General features: G+C 28.4%; 1 protein-coding gene across 1 annotated transcript in view; it reads left to right on the forward strand.

The window, feature by feature from the left end:
* Window positions 1-24,057, forward strand: part of LOC121122051 (acid-sensing ion channel 2) — a 139,277-nt gene that overhangs the window by 26,681 nt on the left and 88,539 nt on the right. Inside the window, exons 2-4 of the mRNA XM_040717060.2 lie at window positions 8,768-9,097; window positions 21,639-22,018; window positions 22,286-22,429. Of these exons, the coding sequence (XP_040572994.1) occupies window positions 8,818-9,097; window positions 21,639-22,018; window positions 22,286-22,429 (804 nt within the window). The 5' untranslated portion in view covers window positions 8,768-8,817. The remainder of the gene's footprint in view (window positions 1-8,767; window positions 9,098-21,638; window positions 22,019-22,285; window positions 22,430-24,057) is intronic.

The following is a 24,057-nucleotide window of genomic DNA, read 5'->3' on the forward strand; positions in this document are numbered from 1 at the left end:
AGATTAAGTCGTAAAAAATGGCCTCCGAGCCATTTGATACTTTTTTTCGAAATATGGCAGGGAACCTAGTTCTATTGTAGTTGTATAACATACTTTCAGTCAAAAAGGGACGCAATGCCGCTCCACTGAACTGTTTGTTTCTAAAATAGACGAGTAAAATACAAAAAACCATTTTTTACATGCGATAATCTATCAATTTAACATCTGCTGTAATATCTGAATTATGGGTAAAGACAGATTTTTATTAAAGCAATCTCTAGCTGGCATTCCCAATCTAAAAATACCTCAAACTTTCTTACTATAAAAACAAATTGACTTTTTATTGAGGATCGAATTATTTCGGTCCTCTTAAAATAATTACAATTTATTTCACAAAATTAATTCAGCAATTCCAAAATCGTTTGCTCTTATTTGACGGATCAATTGTGAAGTTAATCACTCAAACCAACTCCCTCCAACTTCAACCAGAACCTCCAACCTACCCTGACCCTAGTACAGGCCTTGATGAGGAACTCTTTCTCCATGTTAAGCATTGCCTAGAGAATGGAAGACCACAAGGAGTCAACAGTGTTATCTGCAAGTTTATTGGCCTATATATCAGAGAGTCTCACACATTCTAGTCCACAAGGTACATATCCTACGAGCCGGGAGGCAATATTTTCCTTGCCCAAAACATAAAGGTCTTAAAATGTTGGTCTTTCTATAATAAATCCAAATCAAATTAACCAATTTGTAAAAAACTGCTTGAATTTAAAATTCTAGATTAACACAAGATCTGTTAAAATCAATTTAAACTCTCTGGCATAATTATAATGGGCGCAGAGAGATCGTATTCTGAGAATCTCTCAAAGATTTTCATTTTTATAGTTTTGTGAGCTAAACCTGTTGTTCACATTTTCATAAACATAGATTTTTTGATTGCCAAGATATTAAGATCTAAATTAGTTCCGGATATGATTTGAGTATAAACTTGGAGAACGATGGAATTACTAACCAAGTTAATCCCAAATTGGTGATCCTGACAATGATTGAATCTTTTACAATATATGATAATTTATGGATCAAGAAGCGTGTAAAAAACTGGTTTTACCAAAATATATGGACTTGTATTTAATGAAATAACATATTGCGTAAAAGTATATTATTTTGAGGAAGGATATGCTCTACGAAATAGATAAAATATGTAGTAACAAATTTCACTACAAATATACAAAAAATATACAAAAGTAGAGCTCTTTTTAATTTTTTTTCTGAAGGGTGTGAAGATAAAAAAACCTACATTTTTCCTAAGATTCTTGATATTAGATAATGAATATGTAAGAATATGTTACAACAAAACTCTGAACTAAATCGATTTGTAACTTTTGTCTAGAACAAATAAATTTAAATATGGCTATACCTAATCCTTTTTGGTTTCAATTATAATAGTTTAAAGGTTATAGACAGCTCTAAATTAACCTTGGACGAATTCTGAAGAAAAGATTTTAAGTATAAATAATAAATCGGGAAAATGTAAAAATGTCTTACTTGAAAGCTCAAAGTTTGAATTTTAAAGGAAAAACCTTCTTCCAGCACGGAATGTATATTAAGTATGCTCGATTTTTGTATGTTTATACACTCACTATGAACATATATTTACTGTTCCAGATATATAATATGTTTAGTTTGTTTGTGAGAGGCTTGACGGCTAAAAGTATATTGCATGTTTGGTAATTTTTGCTATAAAAAAACATAGATAAACTAATTTACATCATATTTTGTCTAAAAAATTAAATTAAGTGCTCCAAAATGCTTTAAATGTTGACTGTGGCATACAGTGAAACTTTTCTGAGTTAAAAAAAAGTTTAAAAATGGTACAGACTCTTCCTCGATGATGCCAATGACGAGTCTCGCTCTGTACGCCAAAGCACCTCAACAACAGTTGAAAAGTTGAAGCAGTGAAGAAAATTGTTTTTTAAAGCCTTCGAATCACTATCAGAGAAGTTGCTGAGGATATTGACATATCGATTGGCTCATCCCATATAATTTTTTCAACGCTTTGGGGATGAGACGAGTATCAGCGAAGTAGGTTACGAAACTATTTAATTTTGACGAGTAAAGTTATTTTTATTAAAAAAGTAGTGGACCAAAAGTATGAATAGTGAAAATTTTTGAATGATATCCATATGTATGTATTAAGTCTACTTCGGATTTTTTGGGAGCTGGATTGAATTTCAATTATCTATCAAATCTATTATGGTATAATCACATGTTCAATTAATTTGAATTTCGAAATTTATTTTTATAAGAACATGCAACATCTAATTATTTAAATATGTTTTTGTTATATTTGACAAAAAATTATTCAGACTAGAGTGGGCACTCGGGAGATTGTAAACCCTCGCCTAATATCCTTTTCCAAAAAATTGAAACCAAATGACCAGGGATGTTTTCTTTAACTACTCCGGATCTGCTTTGCCCTTTTTGACAGACCTCTTCTTCCCCTCCAACATTTCGGACTTTACAGTGGTTCTGCTTGAATTACACAGATGGAAATTCGTGAATCACGATCAAGTGTCCTTTTATCGAGTTGTAGGTAGATAAAGAACTCAGGTTTGTTTTGTTTTGCAACTAATTGTTAATGCTTTAATATATAGAAATATGTACTAATTTCAATCACTCAACTTTCATTAATTATTGAAAAGTAGAGTTCATATTTGAAATACCTAAACTTGTAACAAGAATTGTGTTAATTTATTATCCTTCAATCAGAGATGTAATCGATACTTAAAATACTTAAAATTTAGACGGACGGTGAAAAAAAAGAAGTAATAATAAAACATGACTGTCCAACGGTCAGCTAAAAGGCATCTTCAATTACTAATAATATTACATAACACGTTCAACTGTTTTACATGATGAAATGTAAAATAGATAATGTTTACTTTATATGATAATTCTTATCTAAGAAGATAAATTCATTAATTTAAAAAAAATATCTATCTTTATTACTTAGAATATATATTCATTGAACGTTTTTCTAAAGTTTCTATCTAAGATGAAATTAGTAAAGCTTAAGGAAAAAGAGAGCAATTCAGATGTAATTCATATTTCAGGGTCTCATTATTTCTTATTAGCTTACATCCATTGCCTACCTATGTAGTACCTTAAATAAGAGATAATCAATTTTTAAAAGATATATAGACTCCGAGTGGAGACAGAGTGGTGGCCCAAAACTTCTAGGTTCACTCCTACATTACGAAAACGATTTTTAAGGAATCAAGAAAACACAACTCAAAACCAATTTGGGGTATGTTAAAATAATATATTTTGTTAAATGGTGTATTCCTTATCTCCTTCTTCACAAGCAACAACAGCCTCAACACGCCAGCGAAAAGATTGGCAGCTCTTGAAGATGAAGACTGTGTCCATGGCCTATACAGCTGACATTATACCATTTTGGAGCAAATTCACACTTGAAATAGATGAGTGGCAGACATTATTCTCTCAGACCCTTCAAACTGCGAAGTATAGGTGTTTGAAGTCTGGGCTGGAAGAGGTCACATAGAGCGATGTCAGACATTAGCTCCATTAATATGGCAGAAGTATGGGTTTTCTTGGCTTTAAACACTATTTATATCATTAATGGACTAATTCACTAATAGTGATAAAAACATTTGCTCACATAAATATATTACATATATGTAGGCACTATCAAAATAAAGATTACAATATTTAGAACGAGGACTTTTAAATGCCATTATAATGATGCATTAATATAAAAATATCCAAGCTGGTAAAGTTTAAAAAAATGAGTTATGAGTAATTTTATGCTAATGTGCAGTAGATTTTGAATCCTACATAATTAAAATAATTTAATGGTGTGTGTGATGTATTTATCACTTTGAAAAACAATGATACAAACGCAAATATTTCAAAAACGGAGACAAATACAGACTTTAGATAAAAGTTGTTCAGAATTTTGAGTTACTTACGTAAGGCTATGTTTAATTCTGATCAAACCAGATTCCTGGGCTCTCGAGCGTAAGTTTGATTTTTTGCAAATAATTTGATTTTTTTTCATAAAACAAGATCAATTCCCTGTGTCTTAAAGTTTTTTTAAGGTATGAGTTTTAGATTCAAAAATGCACAAAAAGGAAAAAAGTCCAAAAAACTAACTATGTAACAAATTAAAAATACAGAGATTACATACAAATAACAAAAATGAATGAGTACAGGAAAGGAAGGAGAAGATTAACAAGTTAATCTTCTCCTCTTAATCAAGCTAGAAATGGCAATAACAAAAAATAAATCACAAGGTATTTTCACAAGGTCAAATATGCTAGATTTTCAAGAGTGTCATAAGGGGGTACAAGTTTGATTATACTTACATAAAATGGACAGAAAACAACAATAAATGTTGTATACTAGGAGGTTTTACAATAGAAATTTACCTATTATATAATTATAGTTTATACATAGTGTTTTAGTTTAGAATTTTATCATAAACAAGCTAAATATAAATAACAACTTTTTAATTAGCATTCTTTAAGATAACGTGTTCGTGTTAGTATTATATGAAAATAATTCTTTTAATATTCTTATTATTCCAGCTTATATCAATGTAATATTATCGTATCTGTATAGTTGTAAAAAATAATATCAATCATACGTGCCATTCTTTTTGTAGTGACAACCTGAAAAGGTTTTTTTGTTTTCCTTAGCTGCTGTCATTGTTATTTAATTCTTGAGAAGGGAATATCAAAGCATAAAGTAAATACCTAATGTTTTTGCCCAGGAAGCACAGAGAGTAATAATAAGGGTTTGACTTAGAGTATAATTGAGACTCGACATCAAAGTAATTCCAGCCAATATGTCGCTGACAAGTGGGATTTGTATTTACTTTTATCTCTCATCAGGGACATCTGCAGGGGTAGGCTGGAGGGGCTGTTGCCCCCCCCCAAAAAAAAGGAATTTTTGCTATTTACTAGTTAATTTTATATTTCAAGTTCCATTTTATTTTTAAATTTTTTTTTCCATAAATATTATTTTCTGTCAATAGCTTAAACAATAAAAACAATAGTCTAAATCAGGGGAGTGCCAAATTCAACATTTATAATCAATGAGTGTGCCATTATCAACAATAATGATAAAAAACACACACAAACATTGGGAGTATGTTTTAATTTGTGCGTGCCAGTGAATATGTCTCCACGTGCCATAGGTTGCCGCCCCTGGTCTAAGCTAATATAAATAAAAACAACACGATTTAAGTGATGTGTCGGTTTGATTTGTATTCACTACATATTTTATTAAAGAAGGAAGTAAAGGATATAAGAACACAAATAGAAAAAAACAATAAATCCATATTCTAATGTCACATTAGACAAATATGTTTTTCTAAATGAAAAATCAAATATTTTTTGCTTCAAATGAGTTCATTCAAACAGAAGACAAAAAAATATATAATTATTTGTTTTTTAATAAAAGTTTATAAAATGGGGATTTTTTCTGTAAAGATTGGATCATCTTTCATCAAGTACAGAGAACTATGTGTGTCCTCAAGGTACCACTATTCATACACCTTGAAGGCATGGAGTTTCTGCAAGGAGTACTTTGCTTACTTCTGTGACACAGTCTACTGTCCCTCTTCCAGTCCTGATCTCAATCCCCTCGAGCTCAGTCTGTTGAGAGTCTTAGAGAGGAAAACATCGCACAAAAATGTGCAAGAGCTAAAAACCAGCATCAAGAAGCAATGGGTCATAGTATCTGCCGATTATGTTGTGGCAGCCAGTACCAGGGCTGCTTCTTAATCGCGGAAAATTACCCTGTAACACTTTGTCAATATCTCTTGGAAACTTATTGAAACAACAATAACTTTTATATTTTTTCATTTGTTTACGATAAAGGATTTGAAGATGTTTTGTTGATTCAAAAGCTTTAATTGTTATTCTATGTGAATAAACGGTAAAGTTATTTAAAATGTTTGATCTATGGAAAGACATGAAGGTACAGATTATTAACTGCTTATTTTCTAAATAAAATATTTATTATTGACTGCGTGGGAAGTCATATAGTCATTATAAGTTCTATAGAAAGATCAAAGTCTCAAAAATTCGGGAGGATGTTGGGAGTAATTACCAATTATAATTCATGGAAAATAGTTTAAATTAATTGCAAAATGGATACTTGGCAATACTACAGTATTTCGGACCACAATATTCCTATGGAATTGAGAATTGCCTTTGAACTCAAGATAGTGCTCCATGCAAAACATTAAAGATCCCTAAATCTTAATTTAAAAGAAAATTAGTATAAGGGAATTTTTCTAAGGAACTTTGACCTTCGTCATCACCAAAGCTGAATCTCTTTGACTAATATATGTAAATAAGAAAAAGGTATGTGATATTTAATACTAAAATTTTATCAGCCAGAAGATATTTGTGTAGGAGCACCGGGTCAATACAAGAGAATTTTGTCCTACAATGTTTTTCTCAAAGGTTCCTATAGGGGTAAAAATTATGTATGAACTTCATGACGTGCATCAAAGGTCACTCAATCCTACTTAGAAAGGAATATTTATAGCATTTGGTATTTTGGTCCAAGCAACTTTACACTCGGTTAACACCAAACCAAAAATCTTCTTGATTACTTTGTGTTAAGTTCCATTATGTAAAAGGCATCTACCATCACCTGCCAGATTTTTTTAAGGAGTACTCGGCCAAAATGTCAGCGTCGACTGTAAAGTTGTTATGCCACAGGGTTAAAAAAGGTGGCTAGTTGTATTGCGGCAGCGGGTAGAATCTTTGATAAAATAATACTTCTATAAGTGTAGCCTTATAAAATTATGTAAAATTAGTATTAAAACAGTTATTAACTTTTTTTTTTAAATAATTAGTGACCGAGAGATATTTTTTAGAGCTTAATTATTCATAAATGAAAATATTACAAGATCTTTTTAGTAGTGATGGGACGTTTTATTATTTTTATCAGGTATTTTTTCTAAAATTGGGATGGGCGTCATGAAAATAATATTTAACTTACGATTCCGATTATTTATTATCTATTCATTATTTTTTGAGCTATGAACAAGAAAAAATAGGCCCCCTCCTCCCTCTCCCCCCACCAACAAAAAAAATAAAGTAATATTTGCTTTTAACTAGAAAATTTCATATCGGAAATTTTATTTTTTTAAATTTAATATTTAAAATTTTATTGTTTTAAAATTTAATTTAATTTTTCAAAAAAGGATCCAAAAATTTAATTTTTGAAAGTTTTTTTTTACATAAAAAATATTTTTTGAATTGTTTTTTTGTAAAAAAACAATTAAGCAATTAATTTATCAAATACACATTATCGTGATGCACTTCCCCCTAAAATTAGAAATCCTTTTCAGAATCAGCATATTCTAATTTTCTAACTGCAACTAAGTAAGGAAAACACACAAAAAAAAAAGATTTAGCAAATTTAGTTAACGTCTTTTTGTGTGGTATTTTAAAAACATGTATTCTAATTAAATATTTTAATGAAAAAAAAACTCATTTTGTGTTCGATTTTTTTTTATCTCTTATTTCCTCGATTGTAGAGATGAATAAGTGATCGCGGACCCCAGACCGTTTATTAAATAAAATAGACATTATTACACTTCAGTTGAGAAAAAAATAATAGTTCCTGCTTTTTAGTTATTATCTTTTTTATTAATTATCAACTTCATATAATAATATAAGTTTATAATTAAAATTAAATTAGTGACTACTTTACACATATAAATAGATAATTTGTCAATTTTTAAATACCAAACACTTTTTTTTTTGCTTTCTGTTTCTTTGATTTGGGAATGAACAACTGCCTTAAATGATATTCTGTAAGTTTTCCTCTTTTCTAGCTCAGAATATAAAGTGACAAAAAAATTATTCCACGACATAATCTTTTTTTGATCATTGAAATACTTTACTGATATACATGTTTTTAAAACAACGCATAACAAATAAAGGTTTGCTTCATACGCGTTTAGAAATTATAATTGTCCAAACGTTAATCAAATTGGCTACAATGTTGTATTTGTGTTTTACTTATTTAGCTACAGTACCAAAATAAGGTTGTGTTGATTTTGATAACGATGGAGCAGCTGTATCGCCCTAATGCACATATAAAGAACAAAATAATTATCTGCTTCAATCTTCATATTTGAAAATTAGTTACAATCAACTCATCAAGGAAAAATATACTAAGTACTAATGATTTGTCTAACAAGACAACTTTTATAGAGGGGTTTGTTATTAAAGACACACAGAAACTTTATTCCATATCTACCTTGTTTCCCATAATAAAAATTAATTGATTCTTTCAAAAGACAAATGATTCTTGTAGATACTTTAAGAAGCCTATTTTTCCTTATGGATTGATAAACATGGGAGTTATATAAAATAAAATAAACTGCATTTTTTGTTCAAATACAATCCTGATAAGGAATAAAGAATAAAATATGAGCAAAATTGTTTTCCACTTAAGCATATAACAATTTAAGTATAAAAAAGATACATTTTTAAAGATTATATTTATTCTTAAAGTAAATATTCGTTTATAAAAGATTTGTAATTGATATTTGCCTTTTTTATTCTACATTGCATACATAGACATTTGTATGCAATATAAAACATAGTTAAGAATTGACGTTATTTCTTCTAGCTTAAAAAATACATTTTTACAAAATTATTTCACAAGTTTTAATTTACTTTTGATTTTGATGTAGATTTTCACTTATAAATAAACATTTAAATTCTTGCAGGAGCAATCATTACGAGTGAAGAATACTTTATTTACTTAAAATGGCACGATATGGGAAATAATCCTATGAAGAGTTTTTCACCCTCTTCATCCATTCGAAATCGTGGGATTGTTATGGAGGAACTACGGGAGGAAGACGAAGATGAAATTAAAAGTGATAAGAACCAGGATCAGTCAATTACGGGTAATATCTTCCTAAAGTACAATAACGGACATGGCTCATCACTCAACTATGGAAATAACTCCTCGGAATTATTTCCTATAGAAGAAAATAATTATATTAAATCCTCTCTAACTTCAAAGGATCCTCCAATTAGCGTTCGGAGCACGGGTAAGATTATTTATTAATATATTTTATTTAGTACAGGGAGTGCATTACGCTTGGAACAAACTTTGACATCATCCAAATTCCGTATGAGTGCATTACGTCCAAGTTTTTCCTGTTCATACATAAGGAGACTAAATTTACGTTTACTTATATTTTTAGTCAGTTGTAGAGATGAAGGAACATGATCACTCATCAATGCAAAGGTTAACATATAAGAGTAGAAATAGGGTTAAAAATGTCAAAAACATCAATGGTTCCAAATGGTACGACACGGCCTAATACAGTTTTGAAATTTTTTAATTAAGTGTATATTTCTTTAAAAAGTTCAACATGGTCACTTTGTGGTATAATGGAGGCATTTGATTGGGTCCATGGAGGTCATATTGAAAATGAATATACTATTACCATTTATGCCATTAAATAAAATCAAAAATTAATCACAATGAATTTTTTAAGGATCTGAATGAGGTGAAAGTTTGTTCCAATTGTAGTGTACACCCCTGTACTATTGATTTTTTGTAAAAAATGTTAAAAACAGAAAATTTTGAAACGATATCAGACAAAAATACATTAGGATTTACTTTTAATTGTACTTTATGTTGGAGTCCTGATCATTGTTTTGTTAAATTTGAATTAAATATTGTTCTACATTGGGCATTTCAAGTATAAACAAATAATTTGTTTAGTTTTATTGAGTGCAATCTAACTTTTCTATCATATAATTTAGATGATATTCGAAATTAAGCTTATACCCTTCTAAATAAAGAAAAGTAAACTAATAAATTGATTCTTTGAAACTTTTGAATTGGTATATAATAAATTTTTCGACTATTGGAGGAAGATTAAGAGGTACCATCTGGATTTGATCGTGCAAAATATAAAATAAAACAATAGTTGTTATATTGTATTCCTTTTAGACAATTTTAATTTTATCTTATTGAAAAATAAAATCTTTGAATGTATTGTTGTATTTTTTTTTTTTCAAAACAATATGGGTTTATGTCTTTCAGTGACTTCAGAAGTTATATGAGTAACTGCTTATTTTTTCTTACAGTTTTGACTCATTTTTATTTGTTTTTGATAATGATTAATAACACCTCAAAGTAAAGGAGAATTTTTTTCCATCCTTGTATTCCCTTCATAATATTTTAGTCATTTTCAATGTTTTATCAAAAACATCTTAATATCAATTTTTATTTATTTTTATCTCTTTCTCTTTAGAATATTGCATAAATTAAATCATGACTATTCAGTTTTGAAATTATAATATTTTATATTCTGAAAAGCCCCAGAGTGCATAATGGTATGTTTTATATGTTTATTATAAATAAATATAATGTCATAACTAAGGAATTCCGGCACCTTGCTTTAATTTGAAACCAGCCTCCGGCGCGGCATGGACTTTACCATCTGTTTTTTGTACAAATCCGGTATTCCCATTTGCCAAAAATCGAAATTCCAACATGCTGAAATTTGTTCCGGCGTACAGTTTCTATTAGTCTTCAGTTGTTTGCATCATAGCTCACTCTTGGTTTTTTTTTATGCTTGGAAACAAAAAGAAGGAAAGGTTAAAAAATATCAAAAATTGAACAAATGACAGGCAAAATTTTATTAAACTCCTCAAAACTATAACCATCATCAATACTACCTAGATAACTTCATGCTTTTGAATGGTGCTTCCGACAATAATTTTTTTTATAGTTTTTCTACTTTTATGTTACGGGAAAGGAGTCCGGTAGACCGTCCTATCATGCTGAATAATCGTACGTCTGTCTGGCATTCCCTTTTTCATCTTCTTCTTTTCTTTTCCTTTCCTTCCTTCTTCTTCTCAGAGTGGCGACCAGTGTCCGGCCAAAAAAAGCAAATGCTGCCAAGGTGGCATTGATTAGTGAACTAGGACCACGGCACGGTCCTGGAAGACCTTGGTTATAACCATACATGTAAATTCGGTGTGTTTTTAATTGGCCCATTAATATGTAATCGATAATTTGAAAGAACGAATTTTATTTTCCTTAGCAGTCGTCATTATTATTTTATTCCTGAGTAGTGAACATCCTTTGCTAAATAGATTCAATTATATTCAAAACCTGTTTGAATGTTTGTGTGTGCTCATAAAGGACGGAGCCTAACCCTGAGAGGATTTGTTGCAGAGATTTAATCGTAAGCCCTTGTTGGACTCAGAGTATAATTGGGGATTGGCATCGGAGTAATTCTATCAAATGTTCTTGTTTATATCATTTCCCCCTTCCTCTCTTGTTACAGCTGATTGTAGATGATGTAATCAAATGTTATGAGCATTATTCTTTCTCGCTTCCAAAATATTCTTCTAATTATTAAGGTTATCATGTTGATTTTCGGGTTTTTTTAACATGCCCATTTCACAATGGATTTTTACCTTTGGTAATAACTAATATATGTGCCTTGTCAACACAAACATAAGACAGAACAATTTTGTTTTTCAATACAGAGTTTGCATTCCGCTTGTACTCTATGATAATTTCTATGAAATAATTATTCTGTTTAACCCCTTGAAGGTTCCTCAAAATTCATTGCAATTAGCCAAAATTGACCTTCACAATAAAAAAATGATAAATTGATAGATTTTATGGGTTAAAGACCATATCAGGGCCATTATATATGCAATTCACTTTAATCAAATAAAGATTCTAAACAATAGTCAAAATTCTTGAGTATCTTAAGTCATCCCAGAAATTTGAATAACAACCCTATAATTGACTCAAAATATGTCTATGAAATATTGGCTTGAGATTATTTATCAAGTTAAAAAAGTAACTGGGATTTTTTTCTTTACTTTATTTTACTTCAGTATAGTTTTTATGTTGACACACCACCCTACGTATATTGTATTAAACATATATTTTTAATGGTATACAAAAGTAAATATAAAGTGTTCTGGATTTTTTTTTTTTTTGTCTTACTTAATCATGCTAATGTTATCTCCTTGCTCAGCCTTCCCCCTCTGAAAAAATACAAAACTTTCTCTCGTTATTCATACACATAGCTTTACTGCGTTTATTAGTAAAACAATGTATTAAAAAATTATATTCATTCAGAACGACCATATATTTTGTATTTGTGGACATTTTTTTGTGTCGTTCTTGTTCATTTAATCAAATTATTTTAAAATGATTCCAATGGCACAAGAATTTGTAAAAAAATTTATTTCATCATGATGATTCGTCAGTCATTTAAAAAAGTTGAAAAAGTTTTCTTTATAATAAAATTACCAGAAGTATATGAAATAACATTCAGCCTATGTTTGTAAGTTATTGTGTAGTAAAATGAAGCAATCTCACATTCTCTAAGCCCATAATAATTTAAAGCTGTTTTTGAAAAGATTTTGTATATTTTGAAAAGATTTTGTATATTTTGAATATATTTTCAAACTCTATTTTGCCAACTACTATTCCAGATCTGGATAATCTGAATAACTAGTTGATTTTTTGATTACCATTGCAGCTAAATTAACACCCTATAACAAAATCAAGTCCCCCCATACCCCCCAACTCAAGATTTTAATCAGGTTTATATCCAATGAATAAGAAAATTTGATTTATATTTTGGCAATAGTTTTTATGTTTGTCTAAGTACTTATTGATCAGTGTGACTAAAAAAGTCCGTCTTCACCATTTTGAAACAATTCTTCTAGAAGGAAATATATACTGAAAAAAAACACAGTGTTCATATCTAATTGGCCAAGGATTGCTTTGAAATTAAAGTGTTTCGTTTTGAAGGTGATGTTTATCAAATTATAAAGTGATAATCTCTCTTATTTTGAAAGCATCTGAAATTTGAAAATAAAATATTGTAAGCCGTAACTTTTTTAAATAAATTAGGATTAATAAAACAGAAAGACTACATACAACATTCAACCCATAGCTTTAAATTTTATATGGTACTAATCGTTTAAAAATAGTCATTTTTGAGACACAATGTTTTTTCCATTTCTAAATGATCCGTTGTACATTACCCTAAGTGGTCTCATATTTCAAAATTATAGATTGTTTAAAATGGTATTTGATTGCAAAACTTGAAATACTCTTATTAAGCAATTTTCTTTAATTTCAGTCTCATTTCACAGTTATATATAATTTTTATGCGTAAAAATTGTAAGAATACAATTGCATTCAATCAAACCGAACGAATTAGTTTTGTACAATATTGTGCACTCGTTAAATTGATTATTTTTTGCAATAGAGGATATAATATTATGATAATCAATATTCAATTATGGATAGATTAATTCAAATATCATTTAATCTTGTTACCTCTGCCAACAAAGTTAAGCAATATTACAAAAAATGTTACATACTTATTTGGATAAAACATTGTAGGAAGATTAAATATGTTAACAGTTCGAAACTATTAAATTTCTGGAGGGGGATAACATAAAACATTAAAAACTCAAAAACGGACATTACCTTTGGAGCAAATTAAGAGACATGACTCGACGTAGTGTCCTTTTTGAAAGTATAACCAAGGCACTGGTTATGAAGTATAGGGTCAAAAGTCAAGGTAAAAAAATGTTCAGAATTGCAAACTTTAGACTAATAAGATACACCAAGAATGAATGTTTATTTTTAAGAGAAAATATTTAACGCAGAAGTTACACGATCTACGGTGTGCCCATTCTAGTTAAGTACATCTTACCACAAGCCTATTTTATCAAAGTTTACTGTTTCAATAATGAGTTATATTTTTGATACTGGGGATTTTTCTTTTCATGATTCATATTTAGATTAGTGTTTATTCAACTCAAACCTGTGAAGCACACTTTTAATTTTTTTTTTTTTTTTTTTTTAGGGAAGAGGGTATTTAGAAAAAGAGAATGGGAACATTACACATGGAGTGAAATTCTAGGAGTTAACAAAGAAAAAGCGATTTTTTAATTCAAAATTGGCTTTATTTATGAATATAATCTCCATCAAGAGCAACACATTCATTACATTGTCGCTCTGACATTTCAATGCCACTTTTATGAAACGCTTTTGTCAAAAAATTGATCTCATGTTCAGCGATAGCCACTTCATTAAAGTAAAATTTCTTACCGGCGATCATTTTTTAAGCCTTATGAAAAGCCAGTCACTGGATCACTTAAAAAATTCAAAATGGAACCAAAATCCTTGAAGATGCAAATTATTTAAATAGATATTTTTTTAACCCATATATTGAATATTTGTCTATTCAATATAAGCTATGATATTCTTATTATTAATTGAATAGCTTCGTGTTGAAAATACTAAAGTCATATTGGATGAAAAACATATACATATCTCAAATGTTGTTACAACCAATACTATATATACTGCCACTTTCTGTATAAACATGTTATCTCTATGAAAAAATATAACATAAAAAAACATGTTTTTTACAAAAATGAGTAGTATAGGTCCATCTATCAAATAACTAAGTTGTTAAAAGCCTCTTGGTTAAATATATTAGCAATACTAAATGATAATAGTGTATTTCTGAAATATTGGAAAGACCATAGTTAATGTTCGTCATGATATAAAAGCCTATCCTTTTTGGCTATCATGATGTAAATATATTTGGCCATAAGTTTACTCTCTTAAGACTACAACAAATAAGTATTAATTTTTTCTTCCATTGTACTTTTGTACTGTACAATCAAATGTTACCCCATGGTAATTTGCGTATATATACTAGATGTTGTTATTAAAATTTCTTATTTGAATTTATAGTCAAAAAACTTAGGCAATTTTGTGATTTTTTTTCAAAAGTATTTCTTAAATATGAAGAAATCTAAATTGAGGATTAAGAAAGTTTCAATTGATTTGGAGCAGGGTAAAATCATAAATATTATGAAATCATTTAAAATTAATAGCTAACAATTATAGAACGGATTCATCCTCAATTATTTTTTTCACTTACTAATTATATCATTTATGATAAGCTATGAAAGAATGATTCTTAATGGAAGCTACAAACTTATATTTCAAGTTAAATTATTACAACATTTAAGTTATTTATGTTCATTACACAGTACATTTCCTTCATGCGAGTACTTTTATTTGCATTGTATGTAAATATATATAAGAGTACATTATGTGGACACATGAAAATTCAGATACAGAACATCCATCACTAATTATTATGAATGACTACTTAATTTAATGACCCATATAAAAAGAGTTTAAATGTTTTGTGTTAAGTTATAAAAAGAGTAGGATTCACTTTGACGAACTTAAAATCTACATTTTTCTTCATTTATCCTTGTTTTTTTTATTATATCAATTTCCTGGAGTGAATGTTTTAATAATTTCTATTGAGGAATCAAAAAATGTACCGTCAATTTTTAAAATGTTTTTCAATTACATTTTAAAAATTAATCATTGAAATTACAATCAAATATAGCTAAAAAAAACCTTTTTTAAACAAAAAGTTTATTTTATCTGGATCAAATAATCGAACATAATTTATTAGAAACTTATGTAAATAGCGGAATAAAGCATTTGTTTTACATTTTTCAGTGTATATTTAAAATAATCTATGTATATATATTTGCTTTTTTCCATTAAAGATTGATTTATTAAAATATTTTGGATTTATTCATTCATCTACAGTTGGATTGTCATGTCTGTTAACTTAAATATATTTTCAAAAAGAATCCATCATATTTTCTTCCTTCTCTTGACAAATATTCTCAGAACCAACTGTATTTAGAGAAGAGGACGTAAAATAATTTCCCGTTCGTCGTTATATATGTACATACAGCCAATATTTCGTCATCATATTTAAGTCAATTAGAGATTTTGTATTGAAATGGGTGGAATGATTTAAGATAGCCTAAAATTTCAGCTATAGCTTAAAACATTTTATATTTGATTTGAGTAAACTAAAGTATTGAGGGAATACAACTTTTTTAAACAGTTTTGATATCTTAAATAAAATCAAACAATTGGTTTTACCTCCTAAGTATGTCATATTTTTAACAAAGTATGGGACAAAGGGACAATACAGACAACTAAAATAAATAGAACCATTAAATGAAAATAAATTGATACATGTAGAATCCTACATACATGTAATTGAATAAGGGGGAAAAATGCCTATGTTTTTTTGATGGAAGAAACAATATTTGTTTGAAGAATATTTGATTCTTTGATAATGGAATACCTATATTTGAAATGTTTTATTGTATCAGCAAATGTAAATACAAATTTAAGCAATTTGTATTTTAAGTTTCAAGGATATTTATAACCACTATTTCAAAAAAAAAAAAACTTATTTATACAATATCGGATATTTTAAAGAAGCACCTTTCACATGGAAAAAAGGATTCCTAGCACAATATGATAATAATTATCATGAATTTTTAACCACTTCATAATCGTGTTTTTTCAAGACATTAAAAAGGATTATTTATCGTATAACATATAATATCCTTGTATGAGTCATAAATTAATTATTGAGTATTATATTATTATTATTATACAAACAAATGAAGTGGGGGACCAATACTTGCATTAGCATTAAATTACGATTTATCCCACATATTCTGAAATATGGGTTTCCTATGCGAGCAAACGACAACTGAAACAAAAATAAACAAGTTTTTTTTTAAATTTACTATTTTTGCAATAATTAGATTTAGTTCATTGTAGCTCACGTTGTATAAATATGATCTGTTTAAACGAAATGGCGTTAGAAAGATAAGATTTTCTTAGTATAAAAATTAATTTGACAGTGTTATGATTGTTTGACTCTGTATTCTTTGAGCGTGCCTCAAAGATGGACACCAGTAAAAAGAAACTACGTCATAGTTTTCAGCTTTTCTTTGAACAAGGCGAAAATGCAAGACATGTGCCTGAAAATGTGAATAGTGTTTATTGTCCTGATAGTGTAATTGCCAATCACAGGCCATTTTAGTTTTGTCGATTCCGTCCCGATAATTTTGATGTCAAGGATACACCACGCATTGAAAGGCCATTCGTCAATTATGAATTTTTACTAGAGCTAATATTATTCTTATTTAAAATGATATCTTGTTAAATAAAAATATAGCTAACATTTTTTATTGAAAATGATTTCATAACAATGGAAACAAACAAAAGTTATTTGATCAAAATTAATAATAATAATTTTGAAGCACAAACAAAAGATATTCTTACTTTTAAAAAGAGCAACGCTTTTAAAATCTATTTATGACTTGCGATGAAAATGTAAGTATTACTTTGACATGAATGAATTATAATTTTATGTACAATCTTTTTTCTAGATATTATATAATTTTTTTAATCATATATTTAAAAAGAAAATAATGAAATTCATTTTTATTCTATATTTGTACAACCTCTTTAAGAAATGCTTAAAAAGTTATATTATTTAACATTCATTCCATTATATGTAACTACATATATTTATAAGATCTCATTTCATGCACATGCATGTAATTATGACTGCTTATGAGTCAAGGAGTTTGTAAACTCAACATTATCTCGTCTTGTGTGGATTGCAACAAGGACACTCTAGCTTTTCCACGATTTTGGAATATATAGGTAATTCGTTATTAGACAACTGACACACGCTGTATAGTATTAACTCCCCAGCAAATTTTTAATGATACAATCCGTCATTCCTGAGTACACACCCTCTTGGTTACTTAATACTAAAATATTACCATCTTAAGAATTAAAAGATTAGGTTATATAAAGTAGGCAGTTAAGGCCATATTTCATATAACTGTCAGCTGTTCTATCTGTTGTTATACATATCACACAAAAATATTTAACACTAGGACCTAGAAAGCAATTTATTTTTATAATAGTTTGCAAATTAAAAGAAACTAATAACTCTTAAAAATTGATGTAAAGAATCGATTTGATACTTTTGGACAGTTTTAAAAATGAATTTAATACAACATGTAGAGAACAAGGCAAAAGTTTATTATTTTAGGACAAATATAGACCAAAAGTAAACATTTATTTTGAAAATTGTCTTACAAAGCAGTAAAAAATATACATTTTTTTTTTTTGGGACAAAATTGTTGTTTTTTTTCTCCTATGTCCAACTACGATAATTATTGGTTGTTTTACTCATAAAAAAAATCTTCAATTTATTTTATTGATCACATTTTGTTTGGAATTGTTCACTCGATATGAGATCAAAAAAGCAGATAGGTATTTATCAATTTTGGTAGAAATATATCAATCAAATGTCACCGCTCATAAGTCATCCGGGCTGATGATAAAGACTGTAAACCTTGTTTTAAATACGTGAAAACCATCACAGACAACTACAGCTACCTAACAATCATTTTAAATATTTTTACAAGACCCAGCTCATCTTATCAGCAACATCATAAACTGAGCTCTTTGAGTAACAAAGCATGTTCTTGATGGTTCTAGTAGACTTGCCCACCTGAGCTAATTCAACCATTTTACCTTTTGCATATTTTTTTAGCTTCAGCCAGATATTTTATTGAATATGAGAGAACGAATACATTTTCCAACACTTAATCTCACACTTTAAAAAAATTACCACTTGCTACATGCTCTAGATTTAATATTGTCTAGATTTACTTAATCCACCTTGTATTATTAAAACCCGGTATTTTTATACAAAGAACCATAGTCTATTATTTATTATAAGAAATAAATGCAACAACAGCCTCCTCGTCCATCCTAAGTAAAATATATCTATGAAAAAATAAAAAGAGATACTCATTTAATTTTATGGAATAAAAAGAGGGGAAAAAATGGAATAATACTAATTGTAAATTGAAGTTAATGATGCTTTTAATGGAAGATGCAATGTCATAAATATTGGAGAACAATAAATTAATTTTGTTCCTCAGATTTTGTGCAAAAAACGAATAAATTTTTATGAACATACATTTATTTTACTATTAAGTTCTTCTCACTTCAATAGTAAAACCTACAGGACTCAAGGGAAGAGGTGGACAGACAAAAAAACAAGAACGACAACATAAATATAAGGAAAAAGATATATGTTCCTCATTTACTACCTAAGCACCGTCTTATAGTTGTTGTTCCTTCATGAATCTTGAATTCAAAATGTTAATCTTTAACATAACAGTTGCTAGCATTTCCTTTTATATTGTTGTCTTAGTAAGTGACTCAAAAGTTAATATTTAGGACTACATTCAAAGTTAAAAAAGAAAAAAAGTTACTCTCTAAATATTAAATACTGAATTAAACTCAAATTTCAAAATCACAATTAAATACAATAAAAATAAATAAACGGTATACCGTGTAGCTAAAGTGATTAATCAGTTGAAAATCCCCATAAACAAACGAAGAGCTGCATTTCAAATAAACTTTAGAAAAAGCCTTTAGAACAGAATTGTGTCCTTTTTTAAAAAAATGCACTGTGCCGGATTTCATGAGAACAGGAAAATATTGACAACATTTTTACATCTTTAAAAATGTTAGGGATGGAGTGTGTAGAAGTTTACAAACTCAAATCAACAGTAAGTCGTTATTGTGCAACTATTTTGTCGGAAAATCTCCGGAAGAAAAGTTATGCTCCTTTAATGGTAGAAAACTGGACATATTTTTACGGATTGTGAGAAATTTTAAAGAAACACTTAAATTACAAAGTTCAAAAGAAGAAGATCATCCGAACGTCGAAATGCAAAAGCTTCCATGAATGTTTCTGCTCTTTCGCTCTTTTATCTATTTCTATATTTATTTTCTTGTTTAAAGTGATGTTACGTTGGGTAAAAAAATATATATATATATAAATACATTCAACTTAAATAATATATGTAATAAATTTTAGTAATTTATTATAATTTAATAACTTGAATAGTTATGTTGATTCTAGTGAAATTCGCACATTTGATGGCATTGATCCACAACTTATTTATGTTTATGACTTTTCGGAAGGCTTAACACTTTCATGGAGAAGAGCCTTGGATATTTATTATTCGTAACTGATAGATTCTTACAATTACAGCACTATAAATTAACATTATGAAAAAATATATTGGAATAATTGGATAGTTATACTACATAATTAAGTTTTTTTCCCACTAAATAAAACGTCTCTTAGACTTTTAAATTTAAAATATATGGCAGTTGACAATTTTAAGAAAATCAAGAACGATGAGGATTTTTCTCTCTCTTGCTGAGTGTCCACATATTTCCTTGAATCCTTAAGAGAAAACAGCAAAATAATTTTTCAATCATTATGTGTTTATCCAATAAAACCAAAATGTAGCAAGACAACTAAGTAAATTATTATTCAGTATTATTTCTGTACTTTTCGCATAAAAACATATTTTCTTATTCAATTCAAAGTTATTCTACAAAATAATAATTCCATTATTATTTTTGACAACAACTTAAATTGCATTCATCATTTCATTAATAATTGCAAAAATGTTCAGTGCATTTTTTGTCAATAAACTGTAGGATAAATATTTATGTAAGAAAAGTTAATTAAATATATAAATATGATTATATTTTGATAAGATTGGTATATATGTATGATAGGGTGGTCCAAAAAAAGTTTCTGTTTCAAAAAGAGGATCCGTAATTCGTTTAAATACGACTTTTAGAGACAAATAAAAAAAACATTATTAAATGTTTTTTTACAATTTTAAAAAAGTTTCAAAATTAACGTTACCGAAAGGGATATATTTATTTTTTAAATTTTTTTTCACGAGTAAATTATTTTTGAAATATATAAATTTCCTCTTTTTCTTTAAATATTTTTTTTCTATTTAACACAAAGTTAAAGTGATAGAAAAATTAGACGCACCTATTAATCACAGCACCAAGTATTTATCATTATATCTTTTATTAAGTAGCAATATAGCCTCATGTTTATGTCAATAAAACATGAGGCTATTTACACTTCCAAAAAAAAAAAATTTTTCAACTCCCTTTTTTTGATAAATTATTTATCCTCCTGAAACCCCTCTATGAAAAATAATTTAATGAGAAACAAAAAAATCACCAAATACTAAAATATCTAAAATTCAGTTTATTCAACAATGTAGGATGTCACCTATCTAATATGACTTCAAAATGGCGTTAAACAATGCTTTAAATGTGTAGTATCATTATAAAACAAAAAATGGAACTTTTTTGAGTTATAAAACATATTTTATAGCCTATTGGAAAAAGAAAATTACATTGACCGAACCTGTATATAAAAAATATCAGAAGGATAAATACATACAATATATTTGTAAATCTTGTTAACATTTTATGAAAATTAGCTTCTGGAAATGCATTTTTTACTTTAAGAAATATAGATTTTAGAGACCAATGACATATAAAACGATCTTTATGATACTTGAAAAATAAATTGTTAAGGCAATACATTTTGATCATTTTTATATTTATGATTATATTTAGGATTTATAGCTTAAGATCAAATGTTAATAAGATTATAAAATTATTTAAATCAATAAATCTGTATACATTTAGGAAGTAACTCGGGACTTCTAAATAAATCTTCCAGAATTCTATTACTACTTATTATAATATTTCATATAAATATTAATATTTTTTTTATAATTTTCTGTAAGGTGTTCAATCTGAAAGTGGACTCGATTCCACATCTACGATAAGCGTGTCTCCTTCCTCTACATTTGCCTTCCGAGATGCGATAAAACATCCGTCCTCCACGACTTCCCAAAGCGATGGTGCTTTATGGCAGAATCAGACCTCTGACGATGATGTCAATTTGGCTAAGGTGAATCTATCTGGTCTTCGAGCCGCTACGGATACAAGTCGTAAAAAAGGACGACGATATCTATGGATATTCTTGCTCAGTGTTTGTTTTGCAGTCATGATCATACAAATTACAGATCGATTAAGACATTTTATATCTGAGCCTGTTTCTGTCTCAGTCACACTCGCCAGAAACAAATCCCTCGTTTTTCCGGCCATTACCGTATGTAATAAGGTAATTAAACATTTTAACTGAACCTTTTGTACCTATTTATTATTGTAATTTTAAACAAAAAAAAACTTATAAAAATATTATTTTTTTGCTTAAAATAAGGATAAAAGTTAAATATACAAGTGCTTTTGACATTGTAGGATACAAAACAGTCTTATTTCGGTTTACATTTGGGAATTCCATTTTTTATTAAAAAATAATAATATAATACTATTTTTTCATTCCACTCCTTCAGAAGCCTTTTCATACTAATCCAATTCCACTTTACAGAATAAATTCAACGTCACTGCTATGCGCCAATTATTTAGAAATAATCAAATGGGCGATATATCGGATTTACTCTCGATCACAAACACGAATTCTCTAAGACTGTGGATGCTCACATCTCATTCTATACGAAAAATGGTAAAAGAGGTAATTAAGAACATTAGTTTATTAATTATGTAGTCTCATACTTTTTTGTTATATAAGCATTACATTCTATTCACACAAATAAATCGTCCAAATTAATAGAAATGTACAATTGTTTAAAATTAAATAAAGTAAGTACAAGAAGAATGCACTTTTATTAAGTTATTCATAATCGTATAAAATACTAATAAATGACTTGTTAAAAATAGGAGAAAAGTCCTCCTTACGTAACAAATATCAAATAAAATATATGTATATCAATATAGAAATAGAATTATTAATGCAAAAATAACAAATTATTTCTTTAGGATCTGCGAGACTTGTTTCTGTAAATACAAGATGTTCCTATTCTATCATTTAACAAATTTTGACGCAATTTAATAATTTTTAACCTATCATATACTTCCACCATTAATTTTTGGAGCTATCGACTAATTCTTGAATTGAATATCGAGGTTTCAAAGAATCATTATTATGCTTTCATATATTTGGTATATATCAATGTTAAAAATTAATAGGGCAGATGGAAGGGCATCTTATTCTGGATAGACCAGTGAAGTAGCTAGCCTCTTTGGGGGGGAAGCATGAGACTTCCTAGCATTTTCATAAGTGCCCCACCCCCAAAAAAAAAAATATTATTATAATTTATATATATATATAACTCTGTTTTGAGTATTAACACATTTGGAATCCAAAATTGTCTAAAAGATCAGTCTGAAATTTAGAAAGAAGAAAAATAAAAAAACAAGCATGTTCTTACGATATTCTTTGTCTCTTCTCCCTTTTCTTCTCTTTCGGTCTCTGTCTACATCATCTCTCTCTCTCTCTCTTTTCTTCTACCATCATTCTTTGTTTCTATTTTCCTCTAAATAGACCTATAAATATAATTATATATATTATATAATATTCAATTATTTTGAAATTGTGACAACAGTCTCCCAAATTTAATATTTTCTCCAACTGCTATTTTCGATTAGAAGCCTGAAAGTTTTAAAATACAGGTGAATAAAATTCAATTATTTGTTTAGCATCATATTCAGAAAGAATGATGGGGATATACAGTTTCAAATTGCTAAAATATCGACTTTATCCCTCGTGTCGTTTACAAGTGAAATACACACGTTCTGAACTTAAAACTACGAACAATATATCGATTTATATTTTTCAAACTTAAAATTTATTCACCTTTCCCAAATATACCTCAATTTTATAGGTAGTAAACAGTTTGTTTATTTAGCTCCTAGATACACCCCACTACACCGGAACTCAATCTGGTATCAGCCGGTAGAGGTTCCTCTATGAGTTTCTACCTTTATTATACAAAATAAAAAAGGATTACACAACATATTAAAAATCCTCAAAAGTTAAAATTGATCTTTTCTTTTCCACAGACTCCATTGCAAGTTCAATCATTTCTTCCATTGTACGCCCACATTTATGAATAAGATTGTTTCATCATCTCCTTCACTCAGTCGACAGATCTAGCTCAGGGAGTTACCCATTCTAAAAAAATGTACATTAAGTTTTATGATGCCACTAACCATACCGACTATACTTGAGATTTGATGTCTCTTGTGTTTGTAAACCTTTGGTCCGATATATGGCTCAACTATAAACCAGTTAGATTGGCA

The sequence above is a fragment of the Lepeophtheirus salmonis genome, chromosome 7 (genome assembly GCF_016086655.4).
Source record: "Lepeophtheirus salmonis chromosome 7, UVic_Lsal_1.4, whole genome shotgun sequence".
NCBI lineage: Eukaryota > Metazoa > Arthropoda > Copepoda > Siphonostomatoida > Caligidae > Lepeophtheirus > Lepeophtheirus salmonis.